Raw genomic sequence first — 24,812 nt, 5'->3', positions numbered from 1 at the left:
TGATGCACAAAGACACTGACGCTCATCCTGGGTGTGCTCCATAAACATTTGGCATAAACCTGCATACAAATCTCCTCAGTAAAAGCTTTTGTGTGTACAGTCTTTCATCAAGCAATTGCTGACTGAAAAAAACAAACCAAAAAATAAATACATTTGCAGGCTAATCGCATATCATATAACAGCACTTGATATTTTGGTTCCATTCTCTGAATAAAACCATCACAATACATGAGCTTCTCATATTACCCTCAAATGATTTTTCATAGACCACTATGCTTAGTTTGGGAAACTTGTAAAAGCTGGTGTTAAAAAGCAACCATTTATCCTTTCCTTTAAGTTTGTATGACTAGCAAAATGGCAGAGTGCATGACTAGATGAAGGGTACAGAAGGTCAAGCCTTTATTTTAAATTGGAGACTGCAATTGTCCTATTGCTTTCAGATAACTAGGCATTCAGTCAGCTGAGAACAATTGAGAAGAATAGATGGTAATAAAAGCCATGGCAGTGCAGACTCTGCTTGCAGGCATTGATGCCGATGTCACATTCCTTCTGTAGTATCGATATGGATCCAGACACCTTTTTAGGGTGCAAGTGATTTGTTTATTCACGTTGTTGATATTGAATCGGTAAATGTATTTTGTTGACCATTGCAGGTCAAATCAAATGAGTGGCTTTGCGCAAAGAAGAATTATGCCTCTTGGTTGTCTAATTTATGAGCAACGTCAATGACTTAATGATATGTGTATCAATGTAATATCACATAGTTTAGCATTTACAATAACTCAGGTGGTTTGAGCATATGCTTTACATTTGAACTTACCCAATGAAAGACTGTTTGTTTTGATAAATGATGCAGCTAGCTATAATGCATTGTAGATAGATTATCAAATATCAGGAAGATTTAGAGAATTCATTTGATTGTATATCCTGTTTTTTATTTGGTAATAATGGTTTTGTATAGTGATGGCAGCTATTCTGACCAGATACAGTAATGACAGAATCATGTTTAACATATATCTAGAACAGAGTTTACTTGTGACCAGCACTGCATTGTCGCATCACATTATCAGCAGAAGAGGTCCGTGTTGAACATTCCAAAAATAGAGCAGTCTGTTTATTTAATTATGAGGCAGCTTGACAAAGTAACAGTACATCTCACTGACAGCAGGCTAGGTTGATAGCTTTCTAGTGTCTGCAGTGTTGCCTTTTGCCTCACAAAAATAAACACACAACGTCTACATTCTAAATAAAGATCTATCGGAATAGAAAATAAGACTGGGTGTGTTTTCCCCAGTGAAGACAGTCATTTAACTGTTACCTTTTTGTGCACAGGAAATTAAAACGAAGTTCAACTTTGCAGTTATTGATAGCCAAAGTACTGGCACAGTGTTTATGTATTGGAAGGCATGTGTCATGACAAACTATTCAGGGCAGAGTCAACCCAGTTTCCACTTCCAGAGATGTGCAGTGAGAACACCCCGGGGACAGGAGCATTAACAGCTCACTACACAGGTCCAGCTGCAAAATGCAGGGTATCTTTTGAGTCATGTTACATTTAATGAGCAAAAGAACATGATTTTGCACTTTAGTTAGAGCCATTTATTCATGGCTTAGAAAGGGTTGTCAGCTTTACAACCTGTTCTACATTGGACCGTTTTCTGGAGAGGGATAGAGTGAGGGAAGGAACAGAGACATGAAGAGGAGTACAACAAGTATTTTTAGATAGCATCTGATTAGAGTTATCTGTTGTTGTTGTTGTTGTTGTTGTTGTTACTATTCTGTGGACTTTCAACACGCACAGCCCTGAGTTCTGTTTACATAGTTAAATATGGCAAATTGGTGACAATGAATTGCTAATCGACTCAAGAGGGCGAGTGTCTCTCCCCCCTGCAGAGCCTGCAGCTACTGATGTTCTCAGGTCAGGCTCAGGTATGCTGTTATCCTGCATCCTAACATGCTTGTAGGAGAGAAACAAAGGTGCGTTAGGGGTTTTGGAATGTATAAGCAGAGTGGGGGTTGCAATCTATCACTTTAACTCATATGAATTACCTATTGAGGTGATTTATCTCTAAATATGATATGTCATAATGACAATGGAGGGACAGGAAGCTAAAGTGCTTAATGTTTTCCAACAGGAAGAGTATTTTGCTAGCACGATCATGTGCTTAGGGTCTGTTATGATGTTACCTCTGCAATTTATTTGAGTACTTTGCTGTGTAGACTGTCACCAGAGTGTAAAATAATACGTTTTGGTATCAACAACTAAACATCTGTTTAATTCTTTACCCAATGACTCTCCCTCTACTGCACAGGCCTGATAGAGGTGGTGGTGAGCACCTTCCCAGAGGCTGCACTAATACACCTGGACGGAGAAGGGAATGCTGGGAGGAAGGTCAGCCATCATGTGTTACCAGCTCTTCTGGAACTGCTTCACAACATCCTGAAACAATTGTCTGCTGTTGTCCGCTCCGCACTGCAGGTACGATCACTGAAACTCTGGCTTTTTGAGTAACTCCACAAACTAAATGGCAGCCTCTTCACCTCGTTCTCTCAAATTCTAGCATTTAAAGGAGAATTCATGGAGGAGGCGCCAAAATGGCCAATATTTGTATTATTACTGCAAATAAATGTGAATAGATGATCAGCTCTGTGGCTTTCTGCTGCATTTACTAACTCAAAATGTATCTACGGAGCAAAGATCAATATTTGGCTACTATTCCTGCTAGTGCTGTACATATAATAAAAATAGCCTACAGTAGAGACACTTTACAGCAAATACAACAACACAGATTGTTCAGAATATCAGTATGAGAAAAACGACACCATCTATCCTTAGACCCTCACATCGTTTATATTATAAACGTACACAAATCCCTTTATTATCATAGTCCTTGAAGATTACAATTTGAAAGAGCCAAAAATACTTGTTTTATTTGTTTATATTTTAATATTATTTTCAAACGAGTGTTTGCTTGTGTGTCACTTTTAGTTTAGCTTCATCACATTACATTGGTCCTTTTAGGCTGGTGTTTTTCAAACATTGATTCACCACTATTTACCAATTTCATCTCTGCTTAGCACAGAATCACTAAGTCCCCAATGGGGGGGGGGGGGTGGGTGTGTGTGAGTGTGTGTGTGTGTGTGTGTGTGTGTGTGTGTGTGTGTGTGTGTGTGTGTGTGTGTGTGTGTGTGTGTGTGTGTGTGTGTGTGTGTGTGTGTGTGTGTGTGTGTGTGTGTGTGTGTGTGTGTGTGTGTGTGTGTGTGTGTGTGTGTGTGTGTGTGTGTGTGTGTGTGTGTGTGTGTGGGGGTGTGTGGGTGTGTGTGATTCTCCATTGATGTGTGAAGTGGAAGCTAGCTAGGTTTGAGCAACTGCAATATTGGAGTCGTGGACTCAGGAGAAAGCGGATGAGGTCCCCGAGTCCCTGACACACACTCACACACACACACACACACACACACACACACACACACACACTCACAGGCATACTCAGAGGGGCCTGTCTGGCTATGTCCCTGCGGCCTCATTATCACCACTGGCTTTGTCCTCAGCTTGCCTCCCTACACACACACTAACACACACTCACTCACGTACATTCACATACACACACACACCAGCCCCTGTCTCCCCATCGTGTGCACCCCAGCCCAACCTATACATATTAATGCCTGGACACAGGGGGGTGGGGGGACTAAAGGGGAGGCAGGGTAAAAGACTGGGTGGAAGAGGGAGGACAGAAGAGGGAGAGGGAAGGATGGATGAGAGAAGGGAAGAGCTAGAGATGGAAAAGGGAGCAAGCAAAATGTGCAGCGGAAATCAATTCCATGAGAAATGCAAAGCTCATTAAAAGGAAAACTTCAGCCCAAACCAAATTCATTTGGGTAATACGGTCTGATAAGGAGAGTGGACGTGACTAGACCGCTCTCCCCAAACTATTGCTCCGAGAGTCAGAGATTATATATACTACAAAAGCAAAAAGAGAAGGAGAGAGAGGGAGCGTAACAGAGAAGAAGTGACTTGGGGAAAAGAGAGAGAAAATATGTGCCAGTATTAATCACATTATTCCACGGCTAATTGGCCTGAAGTTCCACTGTAGGCATGAACTGAACTAAAATAAGCCAAAATGAGGGACAGAGGTGCTAATGAGGTGGGGGCAAAAAAAAGGAAGACTTGAGAAGACTGAAGTCGTCATAAAATTCAAAAGTAACTCGATGTGACAAATAATGAAAAGTGTTCAAGTTGTGTTGTCCCTGTGTTACACAAGGGTTAAAATAACACACCATATGCAGAGAAACTATTTCCTCCTGTAGTCTAACACTGTGTCTCATTCTGTCTGTCTCAGGCCGTCAGAATCTGTCTTGACAGGCCTCTGGATCCATCATTATTGAATGTCAAATCTCTATAAATGATTTAATGTGTGTGTGTGTGGTGTGTGTGTGTGTGTGTGTTGTGTGTGTGTGTGTGTGTGGTGTGTGTGTGTGTGTGTGTGTGTGTGTGTGTGTGTGTGTGTGTGTGTGTGTGTGTGTGTGTGTGTGTGTGTGTGTGTGGTGTGTGTGTGTGTGTGTGTGTGTGGTGTGTGTGTGTGTGTGTGTGTGTGTGTGTGTGATGGTGTGTGTGTGTGTGTGTTGTGTGTGTGTGTGTGTGTGTGTGTGTGTGTGTGTGTGTGTGTGTGTGTGTGTGTGTGTGTGTGTGTGTGTGTGTGTGTGTGTGTGTGTGTGTGTGTGTGTGTGTGTGTGTGTGTGTGTGTGTGTGTGTGTGTGTGTGTGTGTGTGTGTGTGTGTGTGTGTGTGTGTGTATCGCGCCAGAGGCTATCTTGTCCAGCAGTGGCGATGGAGACAGCAGAGAAGCTGCTCCTAGAAAACAGACCCCTGAGCCAACTCAGCACACACCTCATTCACATGGTGAGACCAACACTCAGTGTGTGTGTGTGTCTCTGCATACATACATATGTTGTCTTTGCTCCTGTATGTTTGTGTACTGTAAGTCTGAATGTGAATGTATTCCTATTTATGCAGGGCTGTGTGTCTATGTGTGAAGAAAGAGAACACATGCCTGTGTCTGGTTATATGTTTTCCATATGAAGAATACGTCTTGGATATGATTCATACACGTTGGTAATACTTGTATCAGTTAACCGGCTGAATAATACAAATGATAGAGATCTCTATCCACTGCTTCTCAGTTGCTAACGGCCAGTACAGGCTCTCACACCTTGACTTGAGAGATTTTTTAAGCCTTATAATTTCCTATTTGGTCCCACAAATGAGTGTGCTCTATTAATAACAAGCTACTTTGATCTCTACCCCTGTGCTGCATTGAAGGTAAGTTACATCTTACATAACTTTTCCATCTAAAAGATAAACAGGGATTTCAGAAGGGAGCGACACCAACTCTGCTATATCAGACTTATTTATCTAATCAGCAGGAAGCTATTGGGACCATTAAAACCATATGCCAGTGTTGCAGTTACTACATCTACAGCGTCCTCCAGACAACTTGTCAAACCTTCTGCCATGTCTCACTGCGCTGTAAACAGCAGCACATACTGCTCAAGCTCATGTAAAAGTTCTTCCTTAATTAGCTGTTTTCCAAATAAGTGTGAATACTGTTATGTTCTTTAAGTTAGTCAAGCAGTCGTGCAGTAAACCACTTTCAAAGAGACGTATAAAATGCTTGTTATGCACTTTCATGCACGGACTCTGTGTCCTCTGTCTAGTTCCTTCAGCGGATTCTGTTAAAGAAGCTAAATAACAGGTAACTTTGTTTTCTACAAACATGCTGACTAAGCCACACGTGTAATCAGTGTAGGGATGTTATGTAGTGTGCTCTGTGCACACTGCATGAATCTGTTGATACAGATCATTATCGCTAGTTTGCTGCAGTCATTATACTACTTTTATTACAAATATAAATCACAGAAGTCATGAGAGGAGGCTCCTATATCTGCAAGTGCCAGCACAGAATGTCATGTAGTCTTAAAAAGCTGTTCATACATGCACACCTTCTTCCACTATAAATGTGTAGTAAAATAACTCCCTCCTCTATCTGCAACCAGCATCTCTCAATTACGATGTAAGTCTTTTTTAAATAAAGGTACAGTAAAACCAATTGAAGTTCCTAATCTTAGTGTTTGGCCTTTTGCAACATCCTTTACACTGAATAAAATAAACATGATTTGTAAGTATTTCAAAACAAATAGATACTTAGATTAAAAACAGGAGGATGATGTTGGAGAAGAGAAGAATAATTTAATTGCGAAATAATCAAATCATGTTCACAGGCGAGGTTAGAAGAAGAAAGATGGAGCGAATCCATGCCAAAGAAAGAGCGAGGGCACTGTGAGGCATCCTGGGAAGTTGAAGACGTGAAGGGTGGGGGGGGGTAGGCAAATGGGAGGAGGAGAAGAGGTCTCAAGGGACACAATAGAGGTTTTTACTTATACTTGACACATTGAGTGTTGGGTGGGCGTCTGTGTGTGGGGTTGTGTATGAGAGGGTTAAGGGGGCAGCTGACACACCCCCGGCCTCAGCGTAGCCCCTTTGCCCCATGGGAGATTAGCGGGATAGAAAGAGCAGAAGCGTCAATATGTTCCTTGAATCTAATTAAAATCATTAAAATTGCAAAACCTGAATGTGTTGAACAAAATCAGTTCTGAGGAGAAGTCGGCAAGTATTATTATTTTCTGAGAGCATTAAGTTAATTCATTTAGCAAGGGGTCTGTCACCTGTAGTAATCGAGCCAACATGCACACAGTGTAGAGTGAACACTGATCCTGGATGCTTCCATGTCACTTTTGTTTTATTTATTTACTTGAAATGGCCTTCGATTTTCAACAACAAATATAATATTAATGATTTGTCCTGTAAGTACACCTAGAGGAAGAAGGTGAGCCCATGGCCCATAACCAGTAACCACGGTGATGTAAATAGAAACTCTGTGCATGTGATCATTTCATCGCTCCAGTCATTTTCTCTCCTTGTAGATGTCCACTGAAAACCAGGAGGTTTCTGAGGAGGCTCTTCAGTGTCTGTCCATGCTGGTCCAGCTGTATGGAGGAGAGGGTTGTGACTGCCTGTCACCTTCCTGTTTGCAAAGCTTTTCACACATGCTGCGCACACACATGCACCCCGAGGCCCACCGAATCCAACGCTCAACACTTAGGATCATCAAACGCCTGGTGAGTACAGCGCACAGTTGGGCATGCAGAATAACAGATATATGCAAACGTATAGAGATTTAGACACATAGGTCAACAGTGCTTGTATGACATTTTTATCATTGACCAGTATTGGTCATATAACAACACTGAAATATGTTTGATGAATATTCCTGTACGATTCAATAATCTTGGCCCTTCTTTAGTTTTTTGGAGGGTAGAATGATTAACTGCCGCCACTGCAGAATTAGAGTAATGAAGTCAAACTAAGTACACAACCACAAGCCCTGCTGTTTTGAGGTAAGAGTCATTTTTAAGTAATTAGACTGACAGAGGGAGCAGACGGAGGGGAGCAAAAGTGTTGCTTTGTATCTGCCTGTCACTCTCTGTTTGCGTGTCTGCCCAATTCTGATAGTCTGAAAGTCAAAATGATTGGTAGAACAGGCCAAAGATGGCTGACTCATGAGAGAGCAGTAAAGCAGGAGGAGATCAAATTAAGCTTCTATTCCCCAAATGTAATGAAAACAGTAGCTCCATGTTTTCCATGGAGGAAACGGAAGCAGCTGCAGATAACATTAATAACTTAAACATAGAGTTGTGGTTGCATAACAATACTATTCTAAAGTTGGGGGCAGATATTTTAGGAATAAGTTTATTTAAAAGTATCGATATGCATGCTTAAAAAATGTACTTACTGAATTTAATCCAGAGTTTTTCAGAATTGATCAATTATTTAAACAGCTATAAAAAAAAAAAGGCAAGGTTGGTGAGGTCAGTCGAATGAAAATTGATCTTTAAAAGTTAACATAACCATTGTGAAATATTGGCTGATTTTCTTTGGACCCCATGAATTATGTAAAATGCATTCCTAATGTTTGTCTTGGCCGTAGGGTCATAAAAGAGTTTCTGCACGTGGGACACAAGGTCAGCTGTCACTGAGATCTTATGAAGGCTTTGCCTGGAAGCTACCTTACCTGTGTGTCTGTGTGAGTGCGTGCATGTGTGTGTGTCTCACTATTTAGTTTCCACCGCTTGAACAACCCCTCTGTCACACATACGTTTATAGTATAATAAGAGTAACTGCTTTTTTTCTCTTAGCAAATTTGACCTCAGGTGAAAGGTCCTTCATTTCCCCTTTGCTCAGAGCGAGCAGTGACATCATGGTGTGTATTCTTGTGTGTTTTGGCTGTTTTCTCATAGCTGGTGAATGAGTCACTATGCACCTCTGTGCTAGGAGCACATCTAATTTATTTCCTCTGAAAACTACCCATCGACCATCCTGCACATATAGTCATTATACCCGACGCACATCAGTTCATTTAGAAAGATTTAAATGGTAAAGTTCTTTAAAGAAAAGGAAGTGTTGATAAATTCCTTTTTTAAATCCCATTATCAATCAGTTGGCAGAGAGCAATATCCACCTTTGAACGAATACAACAGACATTCAATTACCATAACACACACTTTTTCACAGATATACCGTCAAAGAAGCACAATGACTCACACTCTCTCTCAAACACACACACACACACACACACACACACACACACACAAGTGCCTGCCCTTCAACAAAGGCTTTTTAATTATCTTTCATTGATTTCAGGGCTCCGTTAATCTCAATCAAAGATCCCGCTAATAGCTTAGGAACTGCAAAGGAGGAGAGAGGGAGGCTGGATCGAGTCTGAATTAGTGACATTTTCAACACACAACTTGGAAAGACTTAAAGGGGAATGCAAATTAAATAAAAAGGGATTCTTAAGGAGCTGATAGAGAAATAAGCATTTATTATTTTGTTAAAAGCATTTTCATTTGTCTTTTTTTAAGTCTGCGTGTGGCAACACAGAATGTAATGTGTTCCGTGTTTAGTCCCTTTGCATGTATGCATGATTCATGTCTATCACAGTGTAATGTTAAATTGTGACGCAGAAATGTTATGTTTGTAGTAGTATTCTGTAAATCATGTTGACTTATTATGACAAACTATTAGTCCAGGCAGGATGTGGATGATGTCCTGTGTTTGTCCGTCCTCTCTCTCAGGTCTAAGCTTCTTCCTCTCAGCACATAGTCTCTAATGTCAAAGCCTTTATGTCCATGTATTCTCCATCGTCCATCCATCTACCCTGCAGAAGGCCAGCTGTGTGCAGGGCCATGTAGTACAGAAAACTAAAATGACGTTTGTATACGTTTATAATTTAACACAAAAAGTGTTTGCTTACTTTTATTACAAACATAAGGAAATGTGCTTTTAAAGTGTAAGAACTTTGGAAATAATAATTAAAAAAAATATCAAGATTTGATATGGAATTTAAAAAAAAGCATTAGAGCAGGGGTGCCCACACTTTTTTGGGCTGGTGAGCTACTTTTGAAATGACCAGCTCACCGAGGTCTACCAACCAAAAATAAAATCCCAAATTGCAAGGGTTGCTGAATAACACGTTTTATTTATACATGGGATAACTACAATAGGGCTGCAAAAAACGACTCATTTGATAATAGATTAATCTATCGATTAATGAAACGATTAATTGACTATTCAGACTATTACTGTATGCCTTGCACAATTTCTCAAACGCTCTTATTTAGCCATCAACTTTTAGATTTAGCTTGAGGTTGTTTTAGGCATGTGGAAACTAACAATGAAGACAATAAAGATGAATACTTGATTCAAAAATACATATATTATTAAATTAACTTAACAAATTGTGAACAAAATTAACATTGCTTTTTATTTAAATTAAATAAATAATATTTCACATCAAAAGAAACAATGTTTTAACAAATCGTATTAAATAATCTGATGACAGAACTGTGAACAGAATAACTGAAACTTTAACTAAATAAAGAGTAACTCAGTTCCCTCTAATCATTAACCCATGTTTGAATCATTGAGTTAACTCCGTGTGTTGCTGCTAGCATACATAACACCTGACGTGGAAAATTTACTCGTGGATGGAGCTACAGAGCTGCTAGAAAGACGGTCGAACCCGGTACATTCCTCCGTCTGAATGTGGTGCACTTTTTCTAAATGTTTATACACATTGATCCGCCCTTCCTAAACACTCTTGGCAAGGAGCATTGTTCACCTCAAGACGGGTAACATTTAACCACACCTTGGAGCGCTTCTCTCCGCCATCTCCTCCGTGTGTTGCTGCTTGTAGCAGCTGCATGTGTGTAAAATGCCCCGCCTCCTCGCGCTAAGACGGGGGAGAGAGCTCACGTCTCGATTGGAAAGATCAAAAATTCACCGACCATAGACGCATTTGTTTTGTCTTTTTGCATGTTAGAAACGAGTTGGCGACAGACTGCGAGATAATGTTTGTGTAGCAATAATACATGACCTTTCTCAACTCGCTACTCGGAGGGAAGTCGCTGTCATATGCTTTGTGAACACTCCGATAATGCCTCTCCACGTTACCTTTCTTTGGCAGAGCGACGCTTGCTTTACAAATAAGGCAAATAACCTTTGAATGTGACATCACAACAAAATATTCTTCCTCCCATTCTGGGTGGAAGTGGTATCTCTTTAGCTTCTTGCTCGGTCCCGCACTCATTTTGTTGTTTGTCTCTTGTTAGTCTCTTTAACTTAATTTGAGTTTTCCCGGCACTTGACTGATTTTGTATCGCTTTGCATTCTGGGTTAACAGACTGGAAAGCGATAGGTCGCTTTTTCTGTCAATCAAGTAAACTCCTGAATTAAGTGGCAGGGAGGCCAAGGGAGGAGGGATCAAAACCTGTTTTGTCTATTTTAACGGAGCTTGATTTTTTTTTTTTTATGAATGACTCGCGATCTTCCAGCATTGCCCCCGCGGTCGACGTACTGGGCACCTCTGCATTAGAGGGTCATACAATTCTCAGAATAATCAAATCATTGGTAGTAATGATCAGGATTAAGATTTGTTAAAAGTTCAACTCTGTGAAAGTAGAAATTATATTATAACATCATTATAATATTTTAACAGCAGTCTTTTGAGGCAGATATATTTTTTGCTAACACCATCAGAGCAACTTTTCACTTTTCAGTGAATGATCTGTCGTTCTATACTATAAAGTACATTGTCACTTGTTTAAAGTTAATATCCAAGACAACATCTGTAAAGACAGCCCTGTGCTGTCTCTCTGAGCAACACATCCTCACTCCCAGGTCGGCCTATGTTGACGTTATGTCAAGTCCCCTGTCGGCTTTTTCCAACGCAAAGGGGGGGGCCTTAGCGTCCATTTTCAACGCAAGGGGGGGGGCCTTAGCGTCCATTTTCAGCTTTCCGGGATGTCCATATGCTTCTATGGACGCTCATGGAAGCACGGCATTCGTTTGTGTCGGCTGCCCTTAAAGGCAATGTGAGCGTCCATTCTCATTGGATAACGGAGAATTGTACACCCGGAAGTAAGTATTCCGCTTACTGTCGATTGATTTTACAGTGATATCTGCACTACTCATCGACTAAAAAACACCAGATTATCCTTGTTAATTACACAACATTGATTGGTTTAAATTGTGTGCAATGCTTTTGTATTTTTCCCCTTCGATTCGGAGAAACAAATATGTTTTCGGAGTAAAGGATGGCAGAAGACACTACACGACCCAGAATCCCCAGCTATCGTTTGGACTACACCATGTGCTCTGTTTGACGTCACGTGATCTTCAAATTTCTCCCTGCAGAAAAAAAAAACATGGCCGAACTTCGTTTTATTCTCGATGGAAAATGCCTATTTTAAAGTTAGTTTGGCCATTAAAATGCGTTTTGATGTCATTTGATGCGAGAAATATGAGTTGTTATTTCAGATTATGTGTGCAGTGGATGTACATGATCTTTAGTTTGCTAGTTATTACGAAGATTACTTCAGGAAATTGCGTCCATAACGTTTTCATTGTTACCAAGGTGGTTGCTAGGGACGCTGCTATCCATATTATTTCTGTTATGTTGTGTAACTGTTTAATGGTGTTATCTTTATTGCTACCCCCTTCCCCGTCAATGTATAGTGTTGGTCCACAGCGCAAACATATTAGTTTAACAAAATCCGCATCTAAAGATAGCCTACGTTATTTCCCCCTGTGCAATTCCAGTCTCACATCTCACAGCACATCGTCATTAACAAATAACGGAAACAGACCGAAAACATTAAAAAAAATTTAAAAAATACTTTATTCCGAGTGTGCTTGCTTTTCTCTTTGGAAGTCATCACATAACGGCATTGTAATACACGGTTCGGCTGCATTAAATATTACATATCTGCCGTAGTTCTGTATTTATAGAGCCCTGATGAGAAGACTTCTAGACAAACATGAGGAACTGAAAACGTGACGTGGATCATAAATATATCAGCCATTAAACAACATCTTACATTTCTTTTCACACAATACGTCTCCTTGCAGTATCAACACTAATTCGGCTGACTTTTATATTTGATCCAATTGGTAGATAGGCTGTATTTACACCATAAAGGTACACAGCTGATATAAAGGGACACCTAGTGGTTAAAGCATGTTATTGAATTTCATTATTTTTATTATTAGATATTAATAGGATCCCTATAAAGTATATTCATTACTCGTTATTCTCTACTAATAGTTCATTAAAGACTGTATATAATGACTATTTTGCACATCCCTTTCAAGATTTTCTAAGGTTTATTGACATATCATATAGGCCTACACAACTATGGTGTAGTTATGCATTGAATGAAAAACTTGGGTCTCAGGTTCCTCAATAGTGCATTACAAGACATCTATCAATATTTGTGCGTACCTCCAGCAATGTTAACTATGTTGAAGCACTTATTTTAACTGATATTATACATAATGTATTATACTCTTATAAGATGTATGTAGATATTTCATCTCCGACCTTGTCAGGTATTGAACAATCAATAAATAAAGAACACAGAATTGTTGAATATAAAACACAGAATTTGTGTGATTATACTAAATGATTTACAAATAAACACCACCGCATATGTAACTGTTACACATGCTGATGTAATGCAAATGTTCCAACTTGAGATCAATAAAGTATATCTTATCTTAAGCTGATCGATGGCTACTGCCATATTTGCAAAATGTGCCTCTGAACCTTAACAAGTGCATGTTTCAGGCTTATCAATTAATGTAATGTAATGTAATGTTATCAATTAACAACAGGGGTCACAAACATAAGACCAGCTGTTAAATAAAGCTCTTCTGACCTTAGCTGGCATGTGTGTATATATATATATTAATGCTGCCCATTATGGGCACAAGCAATTTTCACCCATTTATTAATTATATGTTTTAAATGTGAGTGTTTCCTATCCCCTAAACCTCCAGGGATGTACACAGTTTAATACTGGCAACTTCTTATTATGGGAAATACGAAAACGTCTTTTAAAACTACAACTCCCAGTAGAGACGTGCCATAGATACAGAACATGTTGCGAAACAGAATAGCCAGCATTTGTAGTTCTGGGGACAGGGTGGGGGAGGGGGGACGCGGTGGACCCGTTCAAATCCAGTTTTGGACAGTGCCGTGATTCCATCCCATTTCAAGTGCTGTTCGAGGCTCGGCGTAACCCTCGGAGCACACTCTCCAATCACAGAGCTTGAGGACTATCACGGGGTTTGTCAAACAGAGCACATGGTGTAGTCCAAACGATAGCTGGGGATTCTGGGTAGTGTAGTGTCTTCTGCCATCCTTTACTCCGAAAAAACATTTGTTTCTCCGAATCGAAGGGGAAAAATACAAAAGCATTGCACACAATTTAAACCAATCAATATTGTGTAATTAACAAGGATAATCTGGTGTTTTTTAGTCGATGAGTAGTGCAGATATCACTGTAAAATCAATCGACAGTAAGGGGAATACTTACTTCCGGGTGTACAATTCTCCGTTATCCAATGAGAATGGACGCTCACATTGCCTTTAAGGGCAGCCGACACAAACGAATGCCGTGCTTCCATGAGCGTCCATAGAAGCATATGGACATCCCGGAAAGCTGAAAATGGACGCTAAGGGCCCCCCCCCCTTGCGTTGAAAATGGACGCTAAGGCCCCCCCCCTTGCGTTGGAAAAAGCCGACAGGGGACTTGACATAACGTCAACATAGGCCGACCTGGGAGTGAGGATGTGTTGCTCTGAGAGACAATATGACCGAATCTGTCTGTTAGTGGAAACAGGTTCCTCTGTCCGTCTAGCAGTAAACAGCTGAACCATGGGCCTCTCATAGATCATAGATCCACGACAGCAAACCTCTGAGAAAAGACAATAATGACACTGAATGACTTACAGCCTTTAATTATGCCAAATGTGGAGTCTCTCTGTCTCTCTATCTGTCTGTCTCTCTATCTGTCTTTCTATCTGTCTGTCCCTCTATCTGTCTATCTGTCTGTCCCTCTATCTGTCTATATGTCTGTCTGTCTATCTGTCTGTCTCTCTATCTGTTTGTCTGTTTATCTGTCTGTCTCTCTATCTGTCTATCTGTCTGTCTCTGTCTGTTTGTCTGTTTATCTGTCTATCTGTCTGTCTGTCTGTCTGTCTTTCTATCTGTCTATCTGTCTGTCTCTCTATCTGTCTCTCTGTCTGTTTGTCTGTTTATCTGTCTCTCTATCTGTCTCTATCTGTCTATCTGTCTGTCTCTCTATCTGTTTGTCTCTCTATCTGTCTCTCTATCTGTCTATCTGTCTCTCTATCTGTCTATCTGTCTGTCTCTCTATCTGTCTATCTGTCTATCTATCTGTCTGTCTCTCTATCTGTCTGTCTATCTGTCTGTCTCTCTATCTGTCTCTCTATCTGTCTATCTGTCTCTCTATCTGTTTGTCTGTTTATCTGTATGTCTCTCTATCTGTCTATCTGTCTATCTATCTGTATGTCTCTCTGTCTGTCTATCTGTCTTTCTATTTGTCTCTCTGTCTGTCTGTCTCTCTATCTGTCTCTCTGTTGATCTGTCTATCTGTCTGTCTCTCTATCTGTATGTCTCTCTATCTGTCTCTCTATCTGTCTGGCTCTCTATCTGTATGTCTCTCTATCTGTTTATCTGTCTGTCTGTCTGTCTGTCTGTCTGTCTGTCTCTATCTGTCTCTCTGTTTATCTGTCTATCTGTCTGTCTCTCTATCTGTCTGGCTCTCTATCTGTCTCTCTGTCTGTCTCTCTGTCTCTATCTGTCTGTCTATCTGTCTGTTTGTCTGTTTATCTGTCTTTATATCTGTATGTCTCTCTATCTGTTTATCTGTCTATCTGTCTGTCTCTCTATCTGTCTGTCTCTCTATCTGTCTATCTGTCTCTCTATGTGTTTGTCTGTTTATCTGTCTTTCTATCCGTCTGTGTCTCTATCTGTCTGTCTATCTATCTATCTGTTTGTCTGTCTATCTGTCTGTCTCTCTGTCTGTCTCTCTATCTGTCTGTCTTTCTATCTGTTTGTCTGTTTATCTGTCTCTCTATCTGTCTCTATTGCGGCTTTCACACCAGCGCTTTTCCCTTTCTAGCTCCGAGTTAGAGCTTTTCTGGTTCAGCTCCGGTTTCCCTTTTCTGCTCCCGCTCTGTTCACACCGCCCAGCACCCGATTGGTGCTGCCGCTGCTGCGTCATGACGTCACCGTTTACATCGCTGATTTGCTCCCCAACGGCATTACGGCGCTCACAACAACGGGGAACTGCGTCGGGTCGATGATCGTGTTGCTTTTAATCACACGAAGCCAGATTAAATTGAATAACGACTTATCCAACCTTATGCTTTTCTCCAGAGTGCCGTGGTTCATTGTTTATTAATGTGTTTCTGCAGCATTTACCGACCGCTGCAGTGTTGGCTGCTCTTCCACGGGAGTTTATTCTCCCGTTAGCTCCCGGTTAGCTCACACTGCGGCGGCCGCTCTAAAGTATTCACTGTCCGACTCATACAAGCAGCTGATACATATCCCCAGTTCCCCTTAGCCTAAGTGAATGTGTGTCAGTCTGAATTGACGCTGTTTGGTATCACAACGCTGTTATGAAAGTTTCTCTGGTATAAAATGGGTGATGTTAGCATAGCAACCGAAGCTAAACTGACTACTTGCTATTGCTATCCTATTGTGGCATAAACCGTTTTCTACAGGCACATTTTACCGGCGTACTTTTATTATGATTCTACTCGTGATAGTCGGACACGACAACCTGTGCAGCCCATGTATTGATTCCATCCGATAGCTGCTATAATACAAAACAAAACGTCTGCCTCTCTCCACAATGATCAATAACAATGAACGGACAGTCAAAGTAAGGTACAAATAAACAGAATCACACGAAGCCTGGTTAGTGTTGCCTGACTTTATAAAGTATGTTTATAAGCACTACTGCTTGTAGGCAGGCATGACAGTCGACCCATGTTCAGGGGAGGAGGGTTTAGTTTCCTGCACGCCTCGACGTAAGAGAGACGTAAGCGACGCCACCTCTTAGCTCCGAAGCTCTTGCCTCTAGACCGACAATTTTTTGGAGCTGGAAGTGAACCCGATTCCGGAGCTAAGAGCCGGCGCCGCTGCGGTGTGAACAGGAAAAAACGGCACTTTTCAGGCTCCAGCTCCGAGCCGGAGCTGAAAAAGCGCTGGTGTGAAAGGGGCATAACTGTTTATCTGTCTATCTGTCTGTCTCTCTATCTGTCTGTCTCTCTATTCAATTCAATTCAATTCAATATGCTTTATTGGCATGAATGTCAGGTGAACAATATTGCCAAAGCGTCAAGGATATATGATAAGAAAAAAAATACGAATACAATTCATTCATTAAACAATTTACAACAATATATTACAAAACCTCAAGTATCAAATGTAAAAAGAAAGAAAGGAAGAAAAGAAAGACACATGAAGTAGAGGAGCAATCAGAGTGAGCTGAGAGGAACAGCTGTTATGTGTTGTTGTTGTCTCTTACCCCCAAAACACACCAGGAGCGTCTGCGTCGCGTTACGGCCGCGCCGCAGCGGTCGTAAGGATCGCGGCCACTCTAGTCAATGGGTGCTATTACACCACACGCGCCGTGTTACGGCTCAGACGCGTCCCAGAAGCGGCGCGTCCCAGAAGCGGCTCGTCCCAGAAGCGGCTCGGCGCAGCGCTTCTCTAAAATTAGGATGAATCCTATTTTTGCCGCGGCGCAGCCGTAAGGTAAAGTCGGGCAGGCAGTGGAAAGGTGAGCATCCGGGCCAGGCCCATCCCCCACATATACTAATTTAGCAGACCCCACAACACCTCCACTACGAAACGCACCATGGACGACGAGGTGTTCATAATGGAAGTGGAGAAACACACAATTGTATATGATGTAACCAATGCTTTTTACAAGGACAACATCAGAAAGGACAAGGCCTGGTTTTTAGTCGCTGCAGTTTGTGGAGTGGAAGGTAACAACTACATATTAATGTTTTAAAGTTAATTAATACTTGTAGGTACAGTACAGAGCCATTCAGTAGTTTAACATCTTGTGAAAGTCGTTAAAAAACTGTTCAGTAAACTTGCATTTCACAATAAAGTAAGATCTTATTTCCTATATCAAGATTATTATATTATTATTATTTTGTATTTATATTTTTATAAATATTGGTTTTTTAACTATACTTTATCTTGTGAATTTCGCCCAGGGATCAATACAGTTGTGTTTAACTCTTTATAATGATATTATATTTTTGTATTATAATTTGTTTTTATTCATGTGTTATAACAACTACCCAAAATACTCTCAATAATGTTTAAATACAGTATGCTGTGGTGGAAAACCTTGCATTTATAATGGAAATATTCCAAAATCAACAACAACTGCGAGGCTGCACACACGACGCTCCGCTTCCGCAACGTTTTGAAACGCGTCTGGTGTGTGTTGTCGCAGGAGGAGGTCGCAGCGTGGCGCAGCCGCAACGTGACGCGGCGCAGACGCTCCTGGTGTGTTTTGGGGGTTAGGCTGTGACATGCGCTCACATATTTCGCTGCTTCTATGCTGCTGGCACTATTTTCTCCAAGTACATGTTGCATTTTATTCTGCTCAGACAGTGATTCAAAATCTTGGAGTTTACATGTTATCTTTGTAAAGAATTTTGTTCTAATGTCTTGGTATGTTTGACAGTGTAGCAGGAAGTGTTGCTCTGTCTCCACCTGTCTCTGTAGACAGAGCTGACACAGCCTCTCTTCTCTAGGCAGCCAGGTCTGCCTGTGTCGGCCAGTCTCTACGGCCAGGCTGTGGTCACTGAGTCTGTACATTGTTAATGTCTTCCTCAGTTTGGGATCAGTCACGGCGGTCAGATAGTTTGCCACCGTGTACTGTCTGTTTAGAGCCAAATAGCATTGAAGTTTGTTTTGGGTTTTCGTGGTACATGTCCAATAGTTGATGTAATTTTCTTTTTCTTTAGCTATGATTTGGTTGGGCCAGATTGTGTGAGGGCTGTCCTGAGGCCTTGTCCTGTTAGAGGAGGTGAGCCTCAGGACCAGCTGGTTGAGGGGACTCCTCTCTATGTTCTCCTCTTGGCAATGGAGGGCTTTGTAATGGTAGGAGTTGGGATCACTGGTTTTTAGGTGGTTGTAGAATTTGACTGCTCTTTTTTGTATCCTAATTAAAAGGGGGAATTGGCCTAGCTCAGCTCGGCATCCATTGTTGGGGGTGTTCCTGTGGACTCTCAGGATGCTCTTGCATATCTCCGCATGTAGGGTTTCTATTGGGTGTTTGTCCCATTTATCAAAGTCTTGATTTCAAAGAGGACCCCACACTTCACTACCATACAGTATGATTGGTTCTATTATTGAATTGAATATTTTGAGCCAGATTCTAACAGGTATATCTATATCCGTTCCTGTCTAAAACACTTGAACGCGCTGTCTTTAAACAACTCTCCTGCTATCTCCATCAGAACAACCTTCTGGATCCGCACCAGTCTGGTTTCAAGGCAGGTCACTCCACAGAAACTGCCCTCCTTGCTGTCACTGAGGAACTGCACACTGCTAAAGCAGCCTCCCTCTCCTCTGTCATCATCCTGTTGGACCTGTCTGCTGCATTCGACACGGTGAATCATCAGATCCTCCTTCGCACTCTCCAAGAACTTGGAGTTTCAGGCTCTGCACTTTCCCTCCTCACCTCATACCTCAAAGACCGCACCTACAGGGTTACTTGGAGAGGGTCCGAGTCCGACCCTTGTCAATTAACTACAGGGGTCCCTCAGGGCTCTGTTCTTGGTCCCCTCCTCTTCTCCTTGTACACAAACTCGCTCGGATCAGTCATTAGCCCGCATGGTTTTTCATACCACTGCTACGCTGACGACACCCAATTAATTCTGTCCTTTCCCCGCTCAGAGACCCAGATTGTCGCACGCATCTCTGCTTGTCTAGCTGACATCTCTCAGTGGATGTCTGATCATCACCTCAAGCTCAACCTTGACAAGACTGAACTGCTTTTCCTTCCGGGAAAAGATTGTCCCACTCTTGACCTAACAATCAACATTGGCACCTCTGTTGTTTCCCCGACTCAGACTACAAGGAATCTGGGTGTGACCCTAGATAACAACCTGTCCTTCACTGCAAACATCGCTGCTACAACCCGCTGCTGCAGATACACGCTTTACAACATCAGGAGGATGCGTCCCCAGCTGATCCAGAAAGCGACGCAGGTTCTGGTCCAGCCTCTCGTCATCTCACGCCTAGACTACTGCAACTCCCTCCTGGCTGGTCTACCTGCATGTGCCATCCGACCTCTGCCATCCAGAATGCAGCTGCTCGCCTGGTCTTCAACCTTCCTAAATTCTCCCACACCACGCCGCTCCTCCGCTCCCTTCACTGGCTTCCGATAACTGCTAGAATCCACTTCAAGACAATGGTACTTGCGTACCATGCTGCGAATGGATCTGGCCCTTCCTACATCCAGGACATGGTTAAACCGTACACCCCAGCACGTGCACTCTGCTCTGCATCAACTAAACGGCTCGCTGCACCCTCGCTGCGAAGGGGACCCAAGTTCCCATCAGCAAAAACACGTGGGTTTGCTATCCTGGCTCCAAAATGGTGGAATGAGCTCCCCATTGACATCAGGACAGCAGATAGCTTGCACATCTTCCGGCGCAGACTGAAAACTCATCTCTTTGGACTCCACTTCGAGATATAGAACTATTAACAAAGCACTTATATACTAATAAAGGGCTGGCTTATCTAAAGCCAGTTGAGTAGCACTTGAAATGTTTTTGCTCTATGAAGCCTGATGTACTTATATGATTCTGTTTTCCTCAAGTTTGTATTTTGTTGGTCGAACGCACTTATTGTATGTCGCTTTGGATAAAAGCGTCAGCTAAATGCAATGTAATGTAATAATGTAATTTGAAGACATTTTGATAGCATAGAAAGCCTTTCTTCCTTTGTCTCTGAGATCATTAATGGCCAGATTGAAATTTTTAGTCCCAAATATGTGTAGCTGTGTGTGTGTTCTATGCCAGTGGAGCCCAGTAAGAACCGGTGTGGGTTTCCCTGACCCCTGGGTCATTTCTGGAAGACCATAATCCTGGTCTTTTCCAGATTAACTGTCAGGGCCCAGGTCTGACAGAAGCTTTGCAGATGATCCATTTGCTGTTGTAATGCCTCCTTAGATGGAGCTAGCAATATTAGATCATCTGCAAACAGGAGGCATTTAATTTGTGTGTCAGAGAGGGTGAGTCCAGGGATATCGGATTGTTCTAATGATTTTGCAAATTGATCAATATAAATGTTAAATAGGGTGGGGCTGAGACTGCAGCCCTGTTTCACCCCTCTACTTTGGGGGAAGAAATCTGTTTCCATATTGCCAATTTTCACCGCACATTTATTATTGGTATACATTGTTTTAATGATATCATATGTTTTCCCCCCTACACCGTTTTCAATCAACTTCAGGAACAGACCGTTATGCCAAATTGAGTCGAATGCTTTTTTGAAATCTACAAAACAAGAGAAAATCTTCTTATTTTAGTGAACATGTTTATTAATGAGGATGTGGAGGGACAGTCCGATGTTGTGGTGTAAATCCAATCTGACTCTTGCTCAGGACATTATGTTCACTGAGGAAGTCTTGCAGTCGGCTGTTTAGGATGCTGTAGAATAACTTTCCCAGGTTGCTGCTGACACATATGCCTCGGTAATTGTTTGGGTCAAATTTATTTCCATTTTTAAATATTGGTGTGATGATTCCTAATGTATTTTGGTCCTAAACCATTCAGTGCTTTATAAACCAGCAGCAGTATTTTGAAATCTATTCTTTGACACACAGGAAGCCAGTGTAAATACTTCAGAACAGGAGTGATGTGATCCACTTTCTTAGTGTTAGTGAGGACTCGAGCAGCGGCGTTCTGAATCAGCTGCAGCTTCCTAATAGATTTTTTAGTGAGACCTGTGAAGACACCATTACAGTAGTCGAGTCTACTGAAGATAAAAGCATGGACAAGTTTTTCCAAATCCTGCTGTGCCATTAGTCTTTTAATCCTAGATATATTCTTTAGGTGATAGTTGGCTGATTTAGTAACTGTTTTAATGTGACTGTTGAAACTCAGGTCAGAGTCCATGACTACACCTAGATTTCTGGCTTTATTTGTTGTTTTGAACATTGCAGACTGAAGCTCAGCGCTAACTTTTATACGTTCTGCCTTCGCTCCAAAAACCATTACCTCAGTTTTGTCTTTGTTTAATTGGAGAAAGTTCTGACACATCCAGTCATTGATTTGTTCAATGCACTTACTCAGTGTTTGAATTGGAGCATAGTCTCCTGGTGAAATTGTTACGTAAATGTGTGTGTCATCTGCATAGCTATGGTAACTTATTTTGTTGTTCTTCATTATCTGAGCCAGTGGTAGCATGTAGATGTTAAAAAGAAGAGGCCCCAAGATGGAGCCTTGAGGAACCCCACATGTCATATTTGTCAACTCAGATGTGTATTTACCTATAGAAACAAAGTTGTTTCTGTCCTTTAAATAGGATTCAAACCAATTTAGAACTGTTTCCGAAAGTCCCACCCAGTTTTCCAGTCGGTCTAGTAATATGCTGTGGTCAACAGTGTCAAACGCAGCACTGAGATCTAATAATACTAACACTGAAGTTCTGCCACTGTCTGTGTTTAAGTGGATGTCATTAAAGACCTTTACAAGAGCAGTCTCAGTGCTGTGGTTTGGACGAAAGCCTGACTGGAACACATCGAAACAGTTATTTAAATGCAAGAAATTACTCAACTGTTGAAAAACAACTTTTTCAATGATTTTACCTAGAAATGGGAGGTTTGATATGGGCCTGTAATTGTTCATTACTGAAGCATCTAGATTATTCTTTTTTAAGAGCGGTTTAATGACTGCAGTTTTCAGGGCCTGTGGAAAAATACCTGAGTGAAGAGATTTGTTTACTATATGAAGTAGATCTGAGGCCATGCAAGGAAAAACATCTTTGAAAAATCCTGTTGGAATAATATCAAGGCAGCAAGAGGAGGATTTCAGAAGTTGTATAATGTCCTCTAGGTTTTTATCATTAATCTGATGGAATTGTGTCATGGTGTTTGAATTGATGTTCAGGTTGATGACACTGTCTCTTGCTGTACAGGTTTTCAAAGTGTGTTTTCCAAATGTCCCCATTTTGAATAGCCAATTCTTCCTTGTGTGGTTTGCTGAAAGAGTGCCATTTCTTCCAGAAATGATTTGAATCAATGGACTCTTCAATGATTTCAAGTTGGTGCTGCACATGCTGCTCCCTTTTAGTTCTGAGTGTTCTGTAGTTTCAGTGTTTCCCAATATTGGAGGCGGAGCTCAGGATTGTCAGGTTGTCTGTGTTTTTGATTTTATAAACTTCTGAGGGTTTTTCTCAGATGTCTGCAGTCTGTATCAAACCACTTTTCATTGGTTGACTTTTTTGATTTATGATATTGTGGTTTTTTCAGATTGGATAAATCTGCCACATTGTCAAAGATGCTGTTAATATCCCACACAGCCTGATTCAGGCCATCGTTACTGTGGGGATACGGGGTGGATAGAAAATTGTCTAATTGGGATTGAATTGTTTGATGTCTGATTGCTTTCTGGTAGTCGTCCTTGCTATTGTTTGTCCATCTATAAGGTTGTTTGGTATAGTTCAGTTTACTGGGTTCTGCTTCGTGAGGGTCTGTTACTGTCTTCATAATGTAGAGTGTAATTTTACTATGATCAGATAAGGGTGTTAGGGGGCTGATTGTGAATGCCCTCAGACAGAAGGGGTCGATGTCTGTGATGCTATAATCTACTGAGCTATTGCCAAGAGGAGAGCTGTGTGTGTAGTGACCAAAGGAGTCCCCTCGAAGCCGACCGTTAACAATGTACAGGCCCTGCGTTCGGCACAGCTGCAGTAGTTGCTGCCCGCTTTTGTTGACAGTTTTGTCAAAGTTGTTCCTGTGGGGATGTGAAGGGAGGGGAATGCTGATTTGGCCAGGTATATGTTTGTCTCCCTGTGGGCTAATAGAATCTGGTTCTATACCTGTCCTGGCATTAAGGTCCCCACAGATCAGTACACTACCCTGGGCCTGGTATTGATTGATCTCATCTTCAAGAATGGAGAAACTATTTTCACTATAATAAGGTGATTCTGATGGGGGGATATATGCTGTACACATGAAAATGTCTTTATCCATGGCGACCACCTCTCTTTTTATTTTGAGCCAAATTGAAAATTCGCCTTTTTTGATGAGTTCGATTGAGTGTACAAGTTTTTCCTTGTACCAAATCAGCATTCCTACTGAATCCCTGCCCTGGGTCACTCCTTTGAGTTTGGTGGATGGGAACACTATCTCTCTATAGCCTAAGGGACAACCAGTGGACATGTCTCCTCTACTCCAGGTCTCCTGTAAAACCATCACATCTGCATCTCCTAACTCTTTGGTGAAGTCTGGGGTCCTGCTCTTAAGGGCAAAAGCAGAGGACCTCAGACCCTGGATATTCCAACATGAAATAATAAATGATCTAGATTGCATTAAAACAGAGAAAGATTCAGAGCATTCAACATTACAATGAGATAAACTCCCAAATCGCTGGTTGTCAATAAATAGGTTGATTTAAGAACACATTAGATATATGGGATTTCAATATACGATAGATTTAACAATTTTACAGAACAGTTTTCTTTTTTTTTCTTTTTTTGTGTCTACTGTATACAAGCAAGAAAACAAACAATGACTACTGATTGTCTACTGTGGTACCTGACCTATCAGGTGGGAGCAGAGCAGGCTGAGCATCTGCTGGATGTCTCTCAGCTCGTCGTGTGGGTGGGTTCAGGGACATGGGTGGTGGTGGTAAGGGTTGGGCCTGCTGTTCTCTTCACTGCCTGAGCATAACTCAGTGGGTCAGGGTGTAGCTTCCGTCGCTGTGGTTGGGGTAGGACCCCTGGGGACAGGAGTGGTTCTGGCCTTGCTTGAGGGTAATCATAGTTGCCCTGGTGGGATCTTAGTGGGGCATGGTGTGGAAGAAGATGAGGATGATCTTGTCTCCATGGGGGGAAGGTGGTGGAGGCTTTCTCTATCACTCCTCTGAGTGACTCTGACACTCTCTCTTGCTGGCTCCTCAGGTCGTTGGAGCCAGTGTGGATGATGATGTGGCTTGGGGATCCCAGCTGCTCCTCTGACAGCAGGTCCATGGCATGTTGGGTGTTTGGACACCAGATTTTAGCCACTGTGTGAGTGGGGAAAAGTTTATTTTCATCAATGAATTTGCCATTGGAGTCGATG

At 41.7% G+C, this 24,812-nt stretch overlaps 1 protein-coding gene across 7 annotated transcripts in view; it reads left to right on the top strand.

The window, feature by feature from the left end:
- The window catches only part of ulk4 (unc-51 like kinase 4), a 101,127-nt gene that overhangs the window by 65,502 nt on the left and 10,813 nt on the right, over positions 1-24,812 (top strand). For 4 of the 7 annotated variants that reach the window (XM_034207669.1, XM_034207670.1, XM_034207667.1 and 1 more), the window contains 3 exons: positions 2,313-2,478; positions 4,797-4,899; positions 6,981-7,175. In XM_034207669.1, coding sequence (XP_034063560.1) covers positions 2,313-2,478; positions 4,797-4,899; positions 6,981-7,175 — 464 coding nt within the window. Of the gene's footprint in view, positions 1-2,312; positions 2,480-4,340; positions 4,450-4,796; positions 4,900-6,980; positions 7,176-24,652; positions 24,761-24,812 lie in introns of those variants that run through there. The other 3 variants (XR_004568216.1, XM_034207668.1, XM_034207671.1) reach the window with 3 other exon arrangements.

This window comes from Gymnodraco acuticeps, unplaced genomic scaffold, assembly GCF_902827175.1.
Source record: "Gymnodraco acuticeps unplaced genomic scaffold, fGymAcu1.1, whole genome shotgun sequence".
Lineage (NCBI taxonomy): Eukaryota > Metazoa > Chordata > Actinopteri > Perciformes > Bathydraconidae > Gymnodraco > Gymnodraco acuticeps.
Note: the sequence above shows the minus strand (reverse complement) of the source record. Positions and strands in the feature narration are given on the sequence as shown.